The sequence below is a fragment of the Peromyscus eremicus genome, chromosome 7, assembly GCF_949786415.1.
Source record: "Peromyscus eremicus chromosome 7, PerEre_H2_v1, whole genome shotgun sequence".
Classification (NCBI taxonomy): domain Eukaryota; kingdom Metazoa; phylum Chordata; class Mammalia; order Rodentia; family Cricetidae; genus Peromyscus; species Peromyscus eremicus.
In genome coordinates this window covers 114,257,234-114,277,446 of record NC_081422.1, presented here as the reverse complement: position 1 = coordinate 114,277,446, position 20,213 = coordinate 114,257,234, and the positions used below count along the sequence as shown (strand labels likewise).

The window sequence follows — 20,213 nt, the reverse complement described above, 5'->3', positions numbered from 1 at the left end:
AAGGGTAAGGTTTTAGCTCTTAGCTCTGACCTCTTGGCTTTCTTCTTTGCATTGGTTCTGTGTTTCTTATTTAATAAGAAGGTTGGTTACATCTACAGGCGGGGGGAGCTTGTGGGCTAAGTACCCACCTTCCTTGCCCGATTGGCAGGTAACTCTTTTATGTGAGCTTAAGGGCTTCCCGGGGAGTAGCTCCACAGCTCCAGCCACCTCAGTGATAAGCACCTGGATCATAAGTCATCTGCTGCCTTTCCTTCCTCATCTCATGTCCATCTGTCCTCGTGCGTTTTCTGGGCTCAAGTCCCAAATGAATCATGAGCCCCAGGTCCACCCATCAGCTACTCAATCCATCAGCTACTCAATCCATCAATTACTCCACCCATCAGCTACTCTACCCATCAGTTACCCACCCATCAGCTACCCACCCATCAGCTACTCTACCCATCAGCTACCCACCAAGCACTAGAGGGTTAACAGGGAAGTGATCTCTCACAGGAAATCTTCAGACTGACAGATATTAAGCATTTCTGAGTCTTTGTAGGCTGTTAGTTATAGAGAGGAGATGGCAGCTAAAAGTCTTTAAAAGTTTACTTCTAGGGTGGCCACTGTGCTGTTAAGTATCTTTGCTATTCAGGGAAGGGATCTGGGTCTGAGCTACAACACAGGTCGAGGATGCCACTAACAGCTGTTTCATGGGACAACATATGGGTCCATCTTCTGCTGCATGTATGTGTTTACTACATGAGGAGCAGACCTGTGCTGGAGGGTACAAAATCCCCAAGTGTGGGGCTTCATGGCCCCTGGCTTCTATTTACACGGCCACAACCATTGTGTGAGAGCTTAGGAAAGTAACTGAGCCTAAGTAAGACTTAACAGCTTTATCTAAAGGACCATGTGTTACAGATGTCAATGTGAGTTGCATCCCCTAAGGGAGAGGCAGAACATTTTAGAAGTAAACAGTAAGAACAACAGGGCAAGCAAACCAAAGTGTCATCCCTTAGGACAGGCAAACTAACTGCCTCTCAGGGACCCTTTTATGGACAGACAGACAGACAGACACACACACACACACACACACACACACACACACACACACACACAAGAGCTGAAAGGCCATTCAACAGCTGGTAAGACTGCACTTTGGAAAACCCACGTGGAGCCAGGGAGTGGTTTCTCAGCAATGAGAAGTGGAGGCAGAAGGATCAGATGTTTAAGGCCATTTTGGGCTATTGGGAGTTGAGGGCCAGCCTGGGCTCCATGGGGTCTTGCCTCAATGAAACAAAACAAACAAACAACAAAAACCCCATTACTTGTTCCGTCCAGTCCGTCCAAGCTCTTCCAGCTGGGCAGAGCAGACTCCTCCCGCAGACGCTGGCCACGGTCCCTGGGTCGCCTCGGTGCAGCCTCTGCTGAACAGTTCTTCAGAGCATCTTCTGTAGTGAAGGAGAATGCAGACTGGGAACGCTGTGGAAAGAGGGATATGTGAGCTTCAGGCACAGCCCCAGGATGAGGACCTTCAGCTCAAGAGCGAACAACCACAGTAAGGCTGTTTTTCTCAGCAAGGATTAGGAGCTGCAGACCAGCACAAGAGGTGTTTGTTTTGAACACAGTAGGCTTAGGAGAGAGGGCATTTCACATAACCACCGAAAGCATCCATGAGGACAGGGGACTTGGGATCCTGGAGCCCTCCTGGCCGGTTGTGGTGACACCCCCACACCCTCCTATCCCAGTGACAAATCCTCTTTTTGCCCCTCCCTCCACAGGAGAGAGCAAAGGAGACACAGAGTACTCCCTCAGAGATGTGTGAGCAGGATGTGGCAGATCTGGAGCTGAACTCGAGAGTCGGAATATGTCATTTCTGCCACAGCCTTGGCCCACAATCTGGAACCCCCTCTTCCTCTGTGCTCACTTCAGGGCAAAAGTGACAGCTTCACAAACAGGCTAGGGAGATGGCTCCGTCAGAGAAGTGCTTGCTTTGTAAGCATGAAAACCCATGTTCACTGAACAGCCAGGGATGGCCAAGGGTGGTGGTGACACCTTTAATTCCAGCACTGGGAGGCGGAGATAGCCAGGTCCCTGAGACTTGCTGGCCAGCAAGTCTAGCCCACCTGGTGAGCACCAGGCTAGCAAAGGACCCTGTATCAAAAGACAACATGGACAGCTTCTGAGGAATGATACCCAAGGCAGTCAGTCCTCTGCACACACACCTGCACACAGTCGTGTACACACACACACACACACACACACACACACACACACACACCCCTACCTCTGTTTGGAACAGAACAGACAGAAAAGCCCATGGCTAGGTTTGGGGAAGGGGTGGTGTTCTTGGTGACCTTAGCCCCAAAGGACTCTTACTCAGTTTGAGAAAAGCCTCCATGCCCAGCCTGCTCAGGAGCTCTCAGATCTGGGGCCCATGGCTTACTGCTGGGGATATGGTACAAGCCAATGTGGACTTAGGGTCACATACAAACACAAAAAATCTCTAATCCTCCCTAAGAAGACCTGGAGGGCCATGTAAGAAAGGCTTGGAAATGGGAGCTGGGAAAACAGCAAGAGACACATCCATCCTGGGCAGCAAGGCCACATGTCACATGGTATGCAGTCACACTTCATCCCAGGATGTAGGAGGTACTTCCCTGTCACTAGAACCTGGAACGATTCTGATGGGGTGGTCCAGGAGTTATCTGTGATTTTGCCAAACCCTTGACAGGAGTCCTGAGTCACTGCAATGAACACTTGTTCCAGCAGGTGGCAGCACTTGCATGCCTACCAGGAAGTGCTGGGACTATCTGAGTAGTTGGCTTTCTCATGACTAACTCTTCCCTCCTGTGGCCCTGCTTGTCTCCCCTTACCCACATAAGGCTCTGTGGAAGAAGCGACGGTGGAGAGAACTGGAGGAAACAGCTTGGAGAGAGCTGGGAGGGCCTGGGCCCATGGCTCATGAATGTTCACGTTAGTGAGACTGAGGAGATGGAGAGATTTGAGCCTTCAGACAACCACGGCCTCTTCACTCTGTAGGCAGTAGCCAATGAGTGGTCAAAGTCATCTCCTCCTGCACCTGGGACGTTGGGGGCGTTTAACTATTCAAAGGCTCAAAAATGTAAGGGTCTCAAGCCTGCACTGGTGTAAGCAAGGACATCCTCCATGAGCTGGGGAGGATGGCTCTGTAGGTAGAGGGCTTGCCTTACAAGTACAAAGGCCTGAGTTTGGTTCCCAGAACTCACATTTAAACCTGGACACAGTGGGGCACGCTTACAATCCCAGCATTGGGATGGCGGAGACAGAAGGGTCCCTCTGGGGCTGGCAGCTGGCTTAGCTGAATTGGTGAATTCCAGACCAGAGGCAGGCCCCATCTCAAAAGATCAAGGTGGACTGTGTGTGGGGAATGACACCTGAGGTTGACCTCTGACCTCCACACACACCGGTGCACACACACATGCAGCCTATGGGCATCTTTATTTTCCCTAATTTGGCCTCCATGTAAAAACTCCCCAGCAACCTGCACTCCCTCAGTTTCTGGCTCTCCCCTGTACCCCACCTGCTCCTCCTCTACACTCCCTGCTCTCCACTAGGACCCAGAAAGCACACTCAAATGCAGATGGCAAAATGTGCCTCCCCCTTTGCTGTGGGAGAATGGCTCTGACCCACAGGTGTGCAGAATGTGTGTGGGGCAGCAGCGCTGTGCCAACTCACCCAGAGGGTGGCATGTGCTCGGTGTCGTCCTGGAGGGGCCGTGGTCCCCTCATCCTTCGCACCACCACTCCGGGGCCGTGGCCACTCTGGCCCCTCTTCCTCTGCTTGTGGCTCAGCTTTGCTCTTCTGCTTCCTTATAATCTGGGGAAACGGGGACATGTCACTGAATAGGCTTCTGGAGGCTAAGTGCCGGATGGGGGTCATCTGTGGGATGCTTTTCCAGCCACCCAGGAACTCAGCTCCAACAGCTTGCTTCAGATCTACCTTGTGTTGAAAGGGCACATACAGCCACGCTGACCTTCAGCTCCTGTTGCTGACAAGCGCTACCACCCTTCTCCATCTGCAGGGGAGCGGTCCTGGGAATCAGCCTCCCTCACAGATACCCCACACCACTGATGGGGATGGGGGAAAGTGCCATGCAAGAATTACAATCTGAGTTTGCTCCCCAGAACCCTTGTAAAAATGCCAGTGGGTGGGTGGTGGTTCACAGCTGTAACTCTAGCACCAGGGAGGCAGAAACAGGAGGATCCCTGAGGCTCACTGGGCAGCTGACTCGCCTAATCTATGGGTCCCAGTTCCTAGTAAGGGACCATATATCAAAAGTCAAGACGGATGGAGCTTGGGGAATGATGTCTGAGGTGGACATAACATGGTATAGTATTTGCTTAGAGGAACTACACATCTCCCCGTATACAGAAGGTTATCTTCAAATCACTTACAGCACCTGACATGATATATGTGTTATTAAAATAGTTGCTGGGTTTATTATTTGGGGAACAATAATGAGAAAAAAGTCTACATGTTAAGATGTAGCCACCATGGGCGTAACTGTGGTACCAGGCAGGTGACATTCAAATGATAGGTATAGGGAGGGACTAAGGCTCTGGAGACGGCGGAAGACCACATGGTTAAGCTCGCGTGTGTTTTTGTCCATGTGGACTCGGCTTACTGTCTGGTACAGCAAGTTCCAGCTGTCCTTTTTGGAACCTTCTGGAATTGCTTTTCCCACACATGGATCCTTGGTTGACTGAACCTTTAGATAAGGAGCCCATGGCCATCGACGGCTGATCACGATGTTTTTAGATTTTCACAGCTTCTCTGTGTGACTGTCACTCCACATTAGACTCCGTGCTGAGGACTACAGGGTGATTCTGAGAGAGGCACATGGCGCTTCTCCCCATTTGACGGGTGAGAACGCAGGTCCAGAGCGATTCGTGTATCAGCTAGAGCTGCAGAGCACACAGGACCTGGTGCCTTTGGCTGTGGGTCTTGTCTTGAAGAGGCATCTGGAGGCTCCAGGAGTGGCAGATGCCCAGGTCCCTCTTTGCCCTCTGCTGTGCTGGCACAGCCACGTGCATTTAGTGGGCTCACTGGTGCAGATTCCTCTGGCCCCCCAGCTTCTGCAGATGGGACAGCTGAGAAAGTGACCGAGCCACCAAGATGGATTCTTCAGTGGGTATTTATGTGTTGGTGTGTGCACATGTGTGTGGAGGTCAGAAGTCAACCTTGGGTGGCCTCCTCAGTCTCTCTCCTTTTTTTTCCCAGACAGGGAACCTGGATTTTGCCTACTGGGCTAGGCTGGCTGACCAGTGAACCCCAGGGATCCACATGCATTCCCGTGGGATGAAACACACAAGCCACTCAGTGTGTACAGTGAGCATTTTACTGAAGCGAGTGGTCTCCCAGCCCTCAGTGGCCTTTCAGACTGCAGAGTACCAAGGAGAAGGGCAACAGTGAATGAAGGGGCCTACTGAGGCACAGATGTGGGCAACCAAGGCACTACTCCCGTTTCCAGGGCGAGATAAGCTGCGTTTGCTTACTGGCTTTCAGGATTGCTGCAGGAGGACAGTGATGGCCTGGACTCTCCTCCATCCCCCCTGCAGGGTGGCCTGTGCTATTTCCTGTCTTCTAACACTTGGCATTGGGCTCAAAGGGAGATCATTTGTTTGCTTAGCTCACAAGTCTCCAGCTGAAAAAGTGCCGCATGTAGACCTGTCACTGCCCTTTGACCCATGATTGAATGAGACCTCTGGGCATCCTCAGGAGTGAGGTGTGTCCTTGCTGTGTGAATAGGGCTTGGGTCTCTGTGATTAAAAACGAAGGCTGAAGTTTTTCAAGATACCTTGCCGACAGCCCCTTTTAGGTGTCTCTATTGGTCTTCCCATGCATGGGAAATATACCCTCCCCTCCCCCAGCCTCTGGCCTTGAGTCCTGCCAAGGGACTTGCTTCTTCGGAAGTACATGTGAGCAGGGCAAGGACAGCAGCCAGGGTGGGCTCCACAGCTTGCTTCCTTCTGCTCTCTTAACTCTGTGCATGGCATTAGCAAATGTGTCCATTTCATGAGTTTGTCTCCAGCTCTCCAGCCCTGGGCCCGGACGCTGTGGCTATTTGAATTGTCTTACCCTCTGCAGGATGGTGGTAGCCAGTTCCTCAGTCAGCTCTTCTTTGTGGTCCCGCAGGTAGCTGGCCTCATTCTGTTTGTCCTGTGGGAGGAAGAGAATGGAGGGAACGTGGGGTCACTGTCTGGCAACAGTAAGGAGGGAGGCCACACAGCCTTACTCAAGGCTACAGTGACGTGGAGCCCTGGCCATAGGCACGCGCTCTTGACAGCCAGGATGCTCTCACTTGCTACCCCCCACCACAGGAAGGAGGTCCTACCAGGCTGTCCCCGTGGGATTCTGCTTTGGAAATAGCTTCCTCAATGGCTTCTTCTGCCACTCGTAGGGCGACAGCCAAAGTGTCCATCATGCTGTGTCCTAGGAAGGGACAGAACACAGAACAGGTCACAATTCCCCCATGGGTTACTTTTCTGCTTACAGTCCTGGGGTTCCAGGACACGCTTGAGCTGCTCAGGATAGAACACGACCCTGTTGTCCTCCTCATCCACCCCACCATTGCCTCTACCGTCACCCGCATCCCGTGCCACATGGTTCTTTGAGTCTACCTCTCCTTTCTCTGCCTTCTGTATCCTGCTGGGTAACCAAGATGGTTCTGGGGGCCTGTCAGAAAATAATGTTTCCTTGTCCACATTCTCTGACAGCATACCTTCTCATCCCCATTTTGTATACTCGAGTGATGACATGGATAGATATCATTAAATGTCCCAAAGACACTGGGTTGTGAACACGGCTTGAAGCAAACACTGGGCCATAGACCAGTATCAATAACAAGACGGTGTAGCATGAATCTTAAAAGCTCTTATTAATTAAATCAAACTTGAGCCAGGTATTGGGGTAAACTGAAAGATCAGAGAACCAGAACAAGCCACAGATACCTCACCTTGCCGGGTTCTCAGCTGGTCTTGTTTCAGCCAAATGCTTAACCAGGCCAAATGCTTCTAGTTTCTGGTCTTCACGCCTTATAAACCTTTCTTCTTTCTACCATCACTCCCTGGGATTAAAGGCTGCTTTCTGGGATTAAAGGCGTGTGTCACCATGCCTGGCCATTTCCAATGTGGCCTTGAACTCACAGAGATCCAGAGGGATTTCTACCTCTGGAGTGCTAGGATTAAAGATGTGAGTGCCACCATTTTCTAGCCTTTGTATCTACTGGCTGTTCTGTCTCTGACCCCAGATAAGTTTATTAGGGTACACAATATTTTGGGGAACACAATACCACCACAAGACGGAACAGAGCACATGCTGGGACCCCGCTGAGAGGTTCACATCTGTAATCACTATGGTAATTCAGTGAGGTGCCCTGTGGTCACACTGCACAGGTGGATCTGGGATGCTCACACTGCCTAGGTAATTTGTGCAAGGTTACACAGGGAGTCAGTAGAGGGTCACTATTGGCATCTAATACTGCTGAGGAGTGAAATGAAGGCAAGACAACAGGATTTTAAAGACAGCACAGCAGGGTGTGTGTGTGTGTGTGTGTGTGTGTGTGTGTGTGTGTGTGTGTGTGTGTGTGTACACAAAGAGGTCAGAGGCTGACTTCCAGAACTGTCCTCTATACACACTTTTTTTTTTTTTTTTTGGAGACAGGACCTCTCACTACATCTGAACTCACTGATTTAACTGGAACAGGTAGCTAGTGAGGACCAGCCTCCACCTGTCTCCACCTCTCCGGAAGTGGGATAGCAAGTGCACGCTGCTCTACTTAGCTTTTTACGTGGGTGATGGAGACTGAACTCAGAAATTCACACTGTGTGGCGAGCACTTCACCAACCGAGCCTGCGATAGTCATTTAGTGGACATGTTATTATTTGTGGGAACAGTCTCTTCTTCCCACGCCCACCTCTCTGGAGTCTCGCTGTATTGGCCATGCTGGCCTTCAATTCCTCCTGCCTCAGCCTCTGGAGCAGCTGGGGTTACAGACCTGTATGCACCATCACTGACTGCCCCAGCCAAGCTGCATCACTCTTTTCCTTTAATTTTATTCTCCTGATGCCATTTATAATCCAGTCCTGTGTTGTTACACATGCCAGTCTCCTGTGAGCTGCTGCAAGTTACTTGTGAAATGAGACAAAGTGTGAGCATATCTACTCACTCACCCAAGCTCTTTAGATTCCCAAAGGCACCAATGTGGCCAGAATGTGGCATTCAGAAAATATAATTCTCTAAAACAAACCCAGCCAAGGTCAAGGTGACTCAGGTAGAGGATGTGTGCTACAAGTCCGCTCTGACAGTCACAACAGACAGACTGACTGCACACCATGGGTCTGGCTGACTGAGTGCACTTCCCTGTAAGTTTCAGTGAGAACCCATGAGGAGAATGTAAAGTTGTCACCACACCCAGGGCTCCCTGGAGATGGGCGCTCTATCTCCCACCTGGCCTTTCCAGGATACTCATCCTGGAAAAAGGACTAACGTTATTTTTAAAATATTAAAAAGGATTATATTTAAAATTGTAGTGTATGTGTTTTGTTTCTTTCTGTGTCTGTCTGTCTCTATGTGCCATAGTGTATGTGTGTGTGTTTTGTTTCTTTCTGTGTCTGTCTGTCTGTTTTGTTTCTTTCTGTGTCTGTCTGTCTCTATGTGCCATAGTGTCTGTCTGTCTGTTTCTCTCTTTCTGTGTCTGTCTGTCTCTATGTGCCATAGTGTATGTGTGTGTGTTTTGTTTACGTGTCTGTCTGTCTCTATGTGCCATAGTGTCTGTCTGTCTGTTTCTCTCTTTCTGTGTCTGTCTGTCTCTATGTGCCATAGTGTATGTGTGTGTGTTTTGTTTCTTTCTGTGTCTGTCTGTCTCTATGTGCCATAGTGTATGTGTGTGTGTTTTGTTTACGTGTCTGTCTGTCTGTTTTGTTTACGTGTCTGTCTGTCTCTATGTGCCATAGTGCTTGTGTAGCGTGAAAGGACAATTTGTGGGAGTCAGTTTTCTTCTACCTTGTGGTCCCAGGATTGAACTCAGGTCATCAGGCTTGGCTGCGGGCATCATTACCCAGTGCCGAGCCATCTCACCAGCCCTGATGTATTATTTTATTAGTAGTATATATTAATAGTACAAAATACTAGAGTTTGTTGTGGCACGTCTACAAGGTACTTTAGTCATATTTTACCCACCACTGCATTTTCACAGAACAGGTCTATACATTCTCAGCAACCATGACTGAATAACCCCACTGCACTAGGTTCTGGGCTGGTTTTTAGTGATGCCCTGGTAGACAGGCTGAGTCCATGAACTCAGGTATTTTTCAAGATAGTGGACAGACTAGGCATTCAACTGGAGATGTGTGTGATGGGGATGGTTACCAAGTCCCAGAAAGGCTTTAGATGCCATGCTATCATTCTTGGAGGAGGGTGTTGGTATAAAATATAGACATTAGTAAATTACAGGAATAGTCTCACACAGGAAGCATATGTTCCTGGCTTGATTATTATCTTCCAGTTCCAGAGCTCTCGCTGGTCAGCCACAACACGGCTATGATCACTAGTCGATCCAACAGCCTTTCCAGAACTCCACCATCCCAGCAGCTGTCAGTCAAGCAGCCGTACCTTCCAACTGCCTGTAGAACGCGGAGTCACTGCCCGAGATGCTCCCTTCATTCTCCAGATTTGGTTCAAACAATCCTCCTCCTAGAGGAGAGCAGAACACAGCCATGAAAGGTCTCTGATGAACAAGGATGCGCTTGAGCCATGGAGCTAGTGCATTACCCATGTTGATGAAGCCTGCCTTGCAAGTGGGTTTGATGGGATCACTAAATGCTACAACGATCCAGTCTTTGACCCGATGTTTCTCTATCTGCACAATGGTTTTTAGTGCAACTTTACCATAACTTCCTTCCAGTATCTGCGGCTATGGCTTGAATATATTTTCTTTCCAAACTCACAATGAACTTTGACCCTCAACCTGACGGTACTGGAAGAACCCACCCCCATATCAGTGAGTTAATGTTATCTTGGAAGTGCAGTTATTCAAGAGTAGGCTTATTGTGAGTGACCCCTCTTCCTTTCTTGGTCTTTCACGTGTGGCCTGACTTTTTACCTTCCACCCTGGATAACACAGCAAGAAGGTTTTTGCCAAGGGGCTGGAGAGATGGATCCATGACTAAGAAAGCTTTACTGCTCTCCTAGAGGACCCAAGTTCAGTTCCCAGCACCCACATCGGGAGGTTCACAATCATCTGTAACTCCAGCTCCAAGGGATCCAGTGCCTTCTTCTGGACTCTGTAGGCACTACACTCGTGTGCGCACGCGCGCACACACACACACACACACACACACACACACACACACACGGGAAGGAGGGAGGGAGGGAAGGAAGGAAGGAGGGAGGGGAGAGAGAGAGAGAGAGAGAGAGAGAGAGAGAGAGAGAGAGAGAGAGAGAGAGAGGTTTTTCCAGTCTTTCCAACTAGCTAAAGAGGCTTCTACAGTTCCTAAGTTGCCCAGTCTTGTGTATTCTGATACTGCAGTCTCTGCTAGACTAAGACTTCTCAGAGCTAGTGCTGGGGAAAGGCAGAGCAAGCGGGATAAAGACAGGAATGGGAGGCCAATCTGTGGACCTGCACATTACCTGTGACGTCACCTTCAGCAAGTCACAAGCCTCTTTGGCCCTTGACCTCCCTACCAGAAAAACAGGCACTTGGATGGTGCCCTGCTGTGTGAGGTGGCACCTCACTCCTCTTTAGATGGGGGCCATAGCAGCCATCCGAGCAGTTGCCCCAGAACTAATGGTTTAACTGTTACCCTTGTGTACTGTTGAAGCATCCATGTAACGCAAGCTGAGAAAAAGCGAGGTAAGCCACTGTATTTGGTCTTGTCCAGCTGCTGCTGCTTCTCTCAGTGAAACACAGCTTCCTGCGAAGCTTGGAAGGGTCTAACTGGGACCACAAAAGGCCCTGACAACTCTCAAATGTAACGTCTATTTTTAGATAAGACACGACCGAAAACTTCATTGAGAACACGACAAGGGGAAATAACGATGGTAAAAAGCTGCAAATGAGATGGACAAAGGTTTTTTCTTTCCCTGGTTCTCGTGGATAAAAGGCATTTACCCGTGTCAGCAGTGGTGAACAGAGCTACTCCAGCAGAAAAACACAGCTTCCTTATGGAAGCACGCTGTTCACAGGCTTGACAACCGCGCTATCCTCCTGGCCATCTTCAGAGGACCAAAGAGTGGGATTTCTCATTCCCAGTAACTTGGTTGTCCTGTCTGAACACATGAAGGTGACGTTTGCCCTTTGGACTTCCCAGGAGGACACCAACACTCTTGTGTCTTTTCTAGGACGCCGGATTCTGAGTCTGGTAAACAGAACCCAGAATATGGCTGTGCACACTCCCGGGATATAGACCTGGCACCATCTCCGTGTGGAAACAACTTTCTGATGTTTTGTCATCAGGGGAGGACGGTTAATAATGGTTTCTCGGGCCTGGGAAGGCGGCTCAGTGGTCAGAGCACTGCTGCATAGCATGAGAATCCAAGTTCAAATCCCCAGGATCAGTTTAAGAAGCTGGGTGTGGTCTTGCATGCTTGTGACTCCAGTGCTGTGGGAAATGGAGACAGGAGAACTGATGGGGCTTGCTGGCTAGTTCCAGACTAGTTCCAGGTCAGTGAGAGATCCTGTCTCAAGGGAGTAAGAGAGGGATAGAGCAGGGAACGTGATGTCTTCCTCTGGTCTCGCACGTATGTGTGCGCAGGTGCATGCACACACAGATGATTTCTAAGATTCCACAATTGAAACACCTACAGTTTGCTGAAGTAGACTGGTCTTCTAAGCTTTCAACATGTCTAGTCCTGTAGGGATGTTCAAAGCCCATGAGCTGGGGCTGGAGAGACGACCTGGTAAAGGGTTTGCTGAGGACTTGAGTTCCATTCCTAGCAGGAAAAGCTGAGCACAGTGGCACGTGCCTTTAATCCCAACACTAGGGGCTGGGGAGAGTGGAGTGAGGCAGAAACAAGAGGGTCTCTGGGTCTCCCTGGCCAGCCAACCAGGCCTACATGGTGAGTTCCTGGCCTATGAAGGACCCTGTCTCAAAAAACAAGGTAGATGACTCTTAAGGAATGATATTAGAAGCCTACCTCTGGCCTTCACATGCATGTACACACATGTGCTTGCACACCTATACACGTATGCCTTCACATAGACATGGACACATAAAAACGAAACCCCGAGTTAAAACTTGACACTCCCTGCGACCTGCCCTCTTCCCAGAACCCGCTATTTAAACAAGTTTCTCTGTCCCTACAAAGACTCTGCACCCCCAAGAACAGGGTCTCCAAGCTCAGCCTTCTGCTCTCATTCCCAGCCACCAACATTTCCCAGAGCAGCAGGCAGTCGGGTACCTAGGATGTCAAAGCAGGCGCCGCTCTCCAGACGGTGCTTCCTGTACAGGTTCTTCAGGACCTTGGCGCTGCCAAAATGCTTGAAGCGGCTCTTCACGTTGCTGTAGAACCATTCCAGAGACTGCGTCCTCAGAAGCCTGTGAGATGAGCAAGAGGTAGAACTGCTGAACAGCTACAACGCTTGGCAGCCCCCTCGGCAAAGAGGTGGCATTTGTGCCTCAACCCTCTAGAAACTGGCCTGGCCTGGCCACTGCCTCTGGCTGTGGAGAGCAGTATCGTGAGGCTGAGCCCTGAGCCTGCAGGCTCCTCACTGGATGCTTTGGGGACCCTGCTACCTGTCACCACGTGTTTGGACCCAAGCTGGCCTTCTCTGACGGAGACCTTTGGCGGGCCAAGCCCCAGAGAGGTGAGTGAGGTTATCAGCCACCAGTTGGCCAGAGATGCCCAGGGGCTCCTGGTTGAGAAGCCAGACCCATCTGAGTCTACCCAGTGAGCCAGCACGTGATTGCTATTTTAACTCACTAAACTCTGTGTGGTTTCTTACTACAGGAGAGCTAACTCACAGAAACATCTGCTCAACAGTGGGCTTTATAGTTGATACTCTTACCACATTATCAGCACTTTTAACCCAGCTTAGAGAAATAAAAAGAACCAATGAGCTGGCAAAAGGCTCAAGAGGCTTTCTCAACCAGCGTGAAGCACCATGGGGAAGCTATTTTCTGGTGAGCAAGGCGGCTGTGGTGGTGCAGGCACTGACGGGAGACTCCCTCATGTCTGGTAAGAGCTGATTCTAAAGCCCTTCCGTTTGAGGAAGAGCTTTTGATACCTTTCTTATTATGAATGTGAAAATACACACTCCCTTTGGAAAGTTCAAAAGAAAAAAAAAGACTATAAAGATTTCCAAATTAAAAGAAAAAATCCAAATTCAACCGAGGAACGAACAAACTCGTAGTCTGTGTGTAGACAGCATCCTTGGGTTGGTGCCTCATCAGCAGAAGCCCCAGTGTTCTTACTGCATTAGGCCTTTTGCTGAATTCAAAGCTGAAGCAACAGGAAGCCCCATGAAGCAAAGAATCAGAAGGAAAGCTAAGGTAACCACATCGTTTCCCTTTAAAAACCCACCACTGAGCAGTACACAGCAATTGTTAAGCTCTTCAGTGAGCTAGATGTGAGAGCACTTTTCTAATTTCTGTTTACAGGGCATGGCTCAGCTGGTAAACATCGTGTGTTTTCACTCCAAGATGGACTAGACTCCTAACTCTAGCTGAAGAACAATACTGAAATAATTAGAATCTCGTTATAGCCTCACCTAGGAATGCCAGACTGGTAGAGGGGATTTAAACGGCACACTTGTGGGGAGGTGGAAGCTGCCTGCACACAATTCTGCTCAGGTCCTAGCTGTTATTGGGGAAGCCAGGCACCCCAGATCCCCACTCCAACAAGACAAGGGCACCTTGCATAAGGAAGCCCCAGAGTTTCCCTGCTCTGGGTGGGGCTGGTCTTGGGGCCCTCAGCACTTACTCCACCCAGAGGTCTGGCAGAGAAATGTAATCCAGCAAGGCGGGGCTTCCTTCAAATCCAGTCCTGCAAATCTCTCAGCTTCCCAGATGGAGCTAGTGGCCACTAGCATGGGCGTCCCCTGGAAGCTCGGTGTGGACTCACAACCTTGTCATGAACTATCCTGTCAGCCTTGTTGGGTTAAAATTTATGTTTTAGCAAAGTTCTCCGCAGGACATCACAGCCCGGTGACCAGGGACCTAGCAAAATTTACTGGGATGTTTTAAAAAGTGGAACGATTATCTTGTTTTAAACTTTGACCACAAGAGCTAATAACTCTTCTCATTCCGTCCCATCTTTCTAGGGAAAATGAGCCAGACTGGGTAACACATAGTTATAAAGATGAACAAAATAATTAAAACCAAACTCTCAAATGCAGGTGCAATAGTTATAAAAAAAACAACATATCAAAATACTATGGCCACACATTCCTTCTTTACACTCAGCCAGGTTCACCAAATGACCCCATGATGGTGGCGTTATATTGGCATTGCTTCTCTGGGAAAACTAAAGAATGCCACACTTAAGACCCACGTCCAAACTCAAGGTTGCCTTCATCACACACCACTAAGAAGGCAGTTTTATATAAGTGGAACTGAATAGAGACTGAAGTCTGCTGGCATGTGAAGGATTTGCCCCCCAGGAAAGAAAGGAAACATCTCTGGGGATCCCTTTGCACTGCTGAAGAAGAGCTACTGTTCCCCTAGAATGTGACTAGCTAGCTATTGGGCTGCATTTTGGCCTTTGCTGCCCATGTGACCAAGAGTCAGTGATTTCTCAGGGTCTCCTCTCCCTTACTTAGTGGAGACAAGGGTAAATATGGAGCTGAATTTTATGAGGCACATGGACTGAACTAATATGCTGATAAACCAACTACAGACTTTGGATACAATAAGAACCAAGAAATGGTAAGGTTTTTTTTCTTCTACAGAATTAGAGGTAAAGATAGGTGTGGCGGAAAAGAAAAAGAAAAAGAAAAAAGAAAAAAAAGTTGCTCTTCTCCTATGTGGACACTGTTAAGAGCTAGTTAGAAGGCCTTTGGCCTATTCATTGAGGCCCCAAAGCCCCAGGATTGACATCAGTTCCGGATGCTAGTGTGTGGCCACAGTTTCCCCTCGAAGCCACTGTGCCTGCTTCTTCTGCCAGCAGCGGCCTGAGGAGCCCAGAACTCCCTAGCTGGGCTGTTATCTGCAGACAGTAGCTCACACAATTGGCTCAGTATTGAGGAGAAGCCCCAGAGATGGCCCTGCTCCCACACCCACTCAACCCTATTCTGGAATGATTATTTCTCAGCAGTTCCCTGGATACAGTGTCCTTGCAAGAAACTCAAAGGCTTAATGACACAGTTCCCAAAACACAAATCAAAACCTAAACAACAAAATCTTCTCTTGAGCCCTGTCTTCATCACTGTTCTATCGATGTGAGGAGACGCCATGACCAAGGCAACTTACAGAAGAAAGCATTTAATTTCAGGGCTTGCTTAGAGTTTTAGAGAGTTAGTCCATGATCACCATGGCAGAGAACAGACAGGCATAGTGCTGGAGCAGTAGATAAGAGCTTTATATACTGATCCACAGGCAACAGGCAGTGGGGGGTGGGGTGGGGACAGACAGACAGACACTGTGCCTGGCATGGGCTTTTGAAGCTGCAAAGCCCACTCCAGTGACATACCTACCCCAACAAGGCCATACCCACTCCAGCAAGGCCACACCTCCTAAACGTTCTCAAACAGTTTATCAACTGGGAACTATATATGAGCCTATGTGGGCCATTTCCATTCAAACCACCACAAGCCCTTACAATGAAAATAATAAATATGCATCAGGTTTATAACGATGATGTGACATAATTCTGGGTGTCAGCTGGCACAGTACCCCATCCTAGGTGACTCTTCAGAACATGTTATTTATCATCAGCCTCCAAACTGTTATATCCAAAGCCCCTTCTCACTCTTTGAAAGGATGTGGATATAATCATTAAATAAATGCTAAAAACAGACTCCACAGGAAAATAACATTCAAGTCTTACATTGTCCTTCACTTTTTTCCAAAACACGATCTTATTATGCAGCCCAGGCTAATCTGGAACTTGAGATTCTCCTGCCTCCACCTCCTGAGTTCTATCTAAGTTTACAAGCACGCACTAGCACAGTCAGGCTTCTTACATTTCAGCCTAACTAAAGAGTTAGTCTTCTTGATTAATGTGTTTCTTGGCATTTGGTAGTTGTGAAAGGCAATCCACTGTGCTACCCCAAGGCTGGCTGACTTCCACTTGCTGGGCCCCTCCCTGACAGCATCCTTGCTCAGTAGGTCTGAGTGAGGCTTTTGAATATCACTTTGGCCTTCAACACTTCCCAGATGAGATGGGGCTGCTGGTCCATGGATAGCACTTTGAGGTTTGCTGAGGCAGAAGATAGTTTGACAGACCCTGAAGAGCCCAGAAGATGACAACATGGCTGATTTAGAGGGAACTGTCTGTGGGCAACCAGCAGCTTGTCACTTGGGTGTTTCTGTCACTGCTGTATTTGCAAAGGAAGATTGCTACAGCCCTGACAATGAGAGAGCTCTGAAGCACCATGTCAGAGCACTCAGGTTTGCAAACTTAAAAGATGAACAGACTCTAAATGGAAAAGAACAGCTTGCGTGCTGGGACCCCTGAGTGTGTCACTGAGAATCTGCAGACGTACGTGGCTAGGAGGCCTGACGTGTCACGCTCGGTTGATAGGTGACAATTGCTATTAATGTGAAGCAGCTTGCTAAGGTGAAGAAGTGGGAGCCAACAAAGAGCAAGAGGGAAGGAAAGTCGGGGCTAGAAGCAAGGATGCCTGTGGCTGACCCACGGCCTCTCCTCTACAAGCCCCCTAACTGCCGCTGTTTCTCACTATCAGCACCACACTATCAGTTACATCCAAAGCCTGACAAAACCAAACTCCTCTAGCTGCTGTGACAACATCTTGGGAAGGCAGACTTAGGAAGGAAGGGCTATTTTGGCTCTCAATTCAAGGGTACAGACCATGATGGAAGGGAAGGTGTGGTCACAGGTACTTAAGGCAGCTGGACACACTGTATCCCCAGTCACAGGCACTTATGGCAGCTGGACATACTGTATCCACAGTCATAGGTGCTTAAGGCAGCTGGATACACTGTATCCACAGTCACAGACCCTTAAGGCAGCTGGATACACTGTATCCAGTCACAGATGCTTAAGGCAGCTGGATACACTGCATCCATCGTGTGGTATTGTATTCCCAAAAATATTGTGCATGCTAATAAACTTATCTGGGGTCAGAGACAGAACAACCACAATATTAAACATAGAAGTTAGGCAGTGGTAGAGCATTCCAGAGGCAGAAATCCATCTGTTCAAGGATACAGCCAAGCATGGTGACTCACATCTTTAATCCCAGAAAGCCAGCCTTTAATCCCAGGGAGTGATGGCAAAAACAGAAAGATATATAAGGTGTGGAGACCAGAAACTAGAAGCATTTGGCTGGTTAAGCTTTTAGGTTTCGAGCACAGTTCAGCTGAGAGCCATTGAGATGAGGACACAGAAGCTTCCAGTCTGAGGAAACAAGATCAGCTGAGAAGTTGGCCAGGTGAGGTTAGCTGTGGCTGGTTCTGTTTCTCTGACCTTCCAGCATCACCCTAATAACTGGCCTCAGGTTTGATTTTATTAATAAGAACTTTTAAAATTCATGCTACACCATAGTCACAGGCACTTAAGGCAGCTGGATACACTGTATCCATAGTCACAGGCACTTAAGGCAGCTGGACACATTGTATCCCCAGTCACAGACGCTTAAGGCAGCTGGACACACTGTATCCATAGTCACAGACGCTTAAGGCAGTTGGACACACTGTATCCACAGTCACAGGTGCTTAAGGCAGCTGGATACACTGTACCCATAGTCAGGAAGCAGAGAGAGATGAATGCAGGAGCTCAATTTACTTGTTCCTTTTTACTTGGTCTAGGATCCCAGCCCATGGAATAGTACCACCCACAGTTAGAGTTAGGATGGTCCTTCCCGCCTCAACCAGATCTAAAACCTTGCTCACAGACATGCCCAGAGGGTAATGATTCTGGAATCCTGTCAAGGTGACAATCAATATTCACCATCATGGGGTAGTTGGCTAAGAAACTAAGGCTGAAGAGAGGCAGCTGGTGAGTGGAAGCCTGAGCTGTGAGTACTGCCACATCTGGCCTCCAGTCCCAGGTCTCCTGAGAGCCTGAGCTGTGAGCACTGCCACATCTGGCCTCCAGTCCCAGGTCTCCTGAGAGCCTGAGCTGTGAGCACTGCCACATCTGGCCCCCAGTCTCAGGTCTCCTGAGAGCCTGAGCTGTGAGCACTGCCACATCTGGCCTCCAGTCCCAGGTCTCCTGAGAGCCTGAGCTGTGAGTACTGCCACATCTGGCCTCCAGTCCCAGGTCTCCTGAGAGCCTGAGCTGTGAGCACTGCCACATCTGGCCTCCAGTCCCAGGTCTCCTGAGAGCCTGAGCTGTGAGCACTGCCACATCTGGCCTCCAGTCCCAGGTCTCCTGAGAGCCTGAGCTGTGAGCACTGCCACATCTGGCCTCCAGTCCCAGGTCTCCTGAGAGCCTGAGCTGTGAGCACTGCCACATCTGGCCTCCAGTCCCAGGTCTCCTGAGAGCCTGAACTGTGAGCACTGCCACATCTGGCCCCCAGTCCCAGGTCTCCATGGGCCACATGTATAATGGGTACGATGCACCCTGCACTCCCTGAGTGTCAGACAAGCCTCTAAGCAGTGTAAGCTTAACTTTTTAGTTAAAAAGAGTCTCATGGGAAGTTCATCCTTCTCCTTCCCCAGAGGACACACTAGGCATCCCACAGTATATGTATGAGGATATTAGTAGGAGGCAAAAAAGGGTTGTAGGCCCCACGTTGGGGCTCCAGAGCCTGTGTCCTCAGCCCCTGCACTGACTTGACTGTATATGGAACTGAAAGGAAGTTAGCCAGGCAGAGATGTGTGGCTCATCCAAAGTCCACAAGGACACAATAAAGCACCTGTCGACCGATGCTAGCCAGTGAGCGGTCACCCTCAGAGGGTACAGGCACTTGCTGCCAAGCCTGATGCCCTGATTCACTCTCCAGAATCCACACGCTAGAGGGAGAGGAAAGACTCATACATGTCCTATGACCTCACATGTGCACCATGGCATGAGTGCAGGGACTCATATGCACCCCCACATGCACACAAAATATAATATACTTTTCAAAAGCAACAAATGCATCCCGAGATATGGAGGAACTGCCTGGAACTCCTGGTGTGGTCCCTTGAAGAAGCAGGATGGTACTCAGAACTCCAGCCAGTTATAAGATTTGGGAAAGGCCTCTTCTCAGGGCCCCTCGGCTATGATACAGTAAGAGAGACACTGATAGTACAAAGCAATCATACCCCAATGAGATGGCTAAAACCCATAATTCAAGGCAATGGAACAGAACAGAGAAACTGGAATTGGACCCGCCTGTTCCCTGCAGCCAACCACCTCTAACAAAGGCATCAGAAACACACCAGAGAAAGGACAGTGCTGGGCGTCCATGCTGGGCGTCCATGCATGCAAGACTGAAATGAAGCCCTTATCTTTCAGTCCATGAAACTGCCAAAGGAAATGATCAAATGCCAAAGGAAATAACCCAAAATGATGAATACTCTAAAAAACAGAGGAGTCATTTCAAGACACTGTGATGAAGGCAACAATTTTTAAAATAAGATACACACACACACACACACACACACACACACACACACGGCAAAAATAGGTCAATGGAATTAAACTTCTGCACACCAAGGTGACAACTGGCAAAGTAGGAAGACCTGAGGGGAGGAAATGGCTATAAACACCCAATGAGCCTTTAAGACCCAGAGAGTATGAAAACTAAAAAAGAAAAAAAATTTAAGCAAAAATGGACAAATTTTTTGATTTGTCAGAAAATTTTATAAAAACACCTGACAAGTATATGAGAAAGCACCCAACAGTACCCTTATGGGCAAGGGAATGCAAATCAAAATCACAGTTAGAAATACTTTCACCAGGTTAGAATGGCTGGAATAAAAAAAATGCTGGCCTGGTAGGATGGCTCAGTGGATAGAGGTGCTTGCTGTCAGGCATGAGGACCTGAAGTCAATCTGCAACACCCACATGGTGGGGGGAGAGAACCAGCTTCACGAAGTTGTTCTCTGACCTCCACGTGATGTTGTAACATGCATCCATCCACC

General features: G+C 49.0%; 2 protein-coding genes across 2 annotated transcripts in view; both read right to left on the bottom strand.

Moving 5' to 3' along the window:
- LOC131914549 (rab effector MyRIP-like) overlaps window positions 1-12,554 on the bottom strand; it is a 63,935-nt gene extending 51,381 nt beyond the window's left edge. The window contains exons 1-6 of the mRNA XM_059267182.1: window positions 12,421-12,554; window positions 9,634-9,714; window positions 6,356-6,453; window positions 6,100-6,180; window positions 3,697-3,837; window positions 1,308-1,461 (exon numbers count right to left, since the gene is read on the bottom strand). Coding sequence (XP_059123165.1) covers window positions 1,308-1,461; window positions 3,697-3,837; window positions 6,100-6,180; window positions 6,356-6,445 — 466 coding nt within the window. The 5' untranslated portion in view covers window positions 6,446-6,453; window positions 9,634-9,714; window positions 12,421-12,554. The remainder of the gene's footprint in view (window positions 1-1,307; window positions 1,462-3,696; window positions 3,838-6,099; window positions 6,181-6,355; window positions 6,454-9,633; window positions 9,715-12,420) is intronic.
- LOC131915701 (rab effector MyRIP-like) overlaps window positions 9,620-20,213 on the bottom strand; it is a 95,267-nt gene continuing 84,673 nt past the window's right edge. The window contains exons 3-4 of the mRNA XM_059269102.1: window positions 12,421-12,557; window positions 9,620-9,714 (exon numbers count right to left, since the gene is read on the bottom strand). Coding sequence (XP_059125085.1) covers window positions 9,620-9,714; window positions 12,421-12,557 — 232 coding nt within the window. The remainder of the gene's footprint in view (window positions 9,715-12,420; window positions 12,558-20,213) is intronic.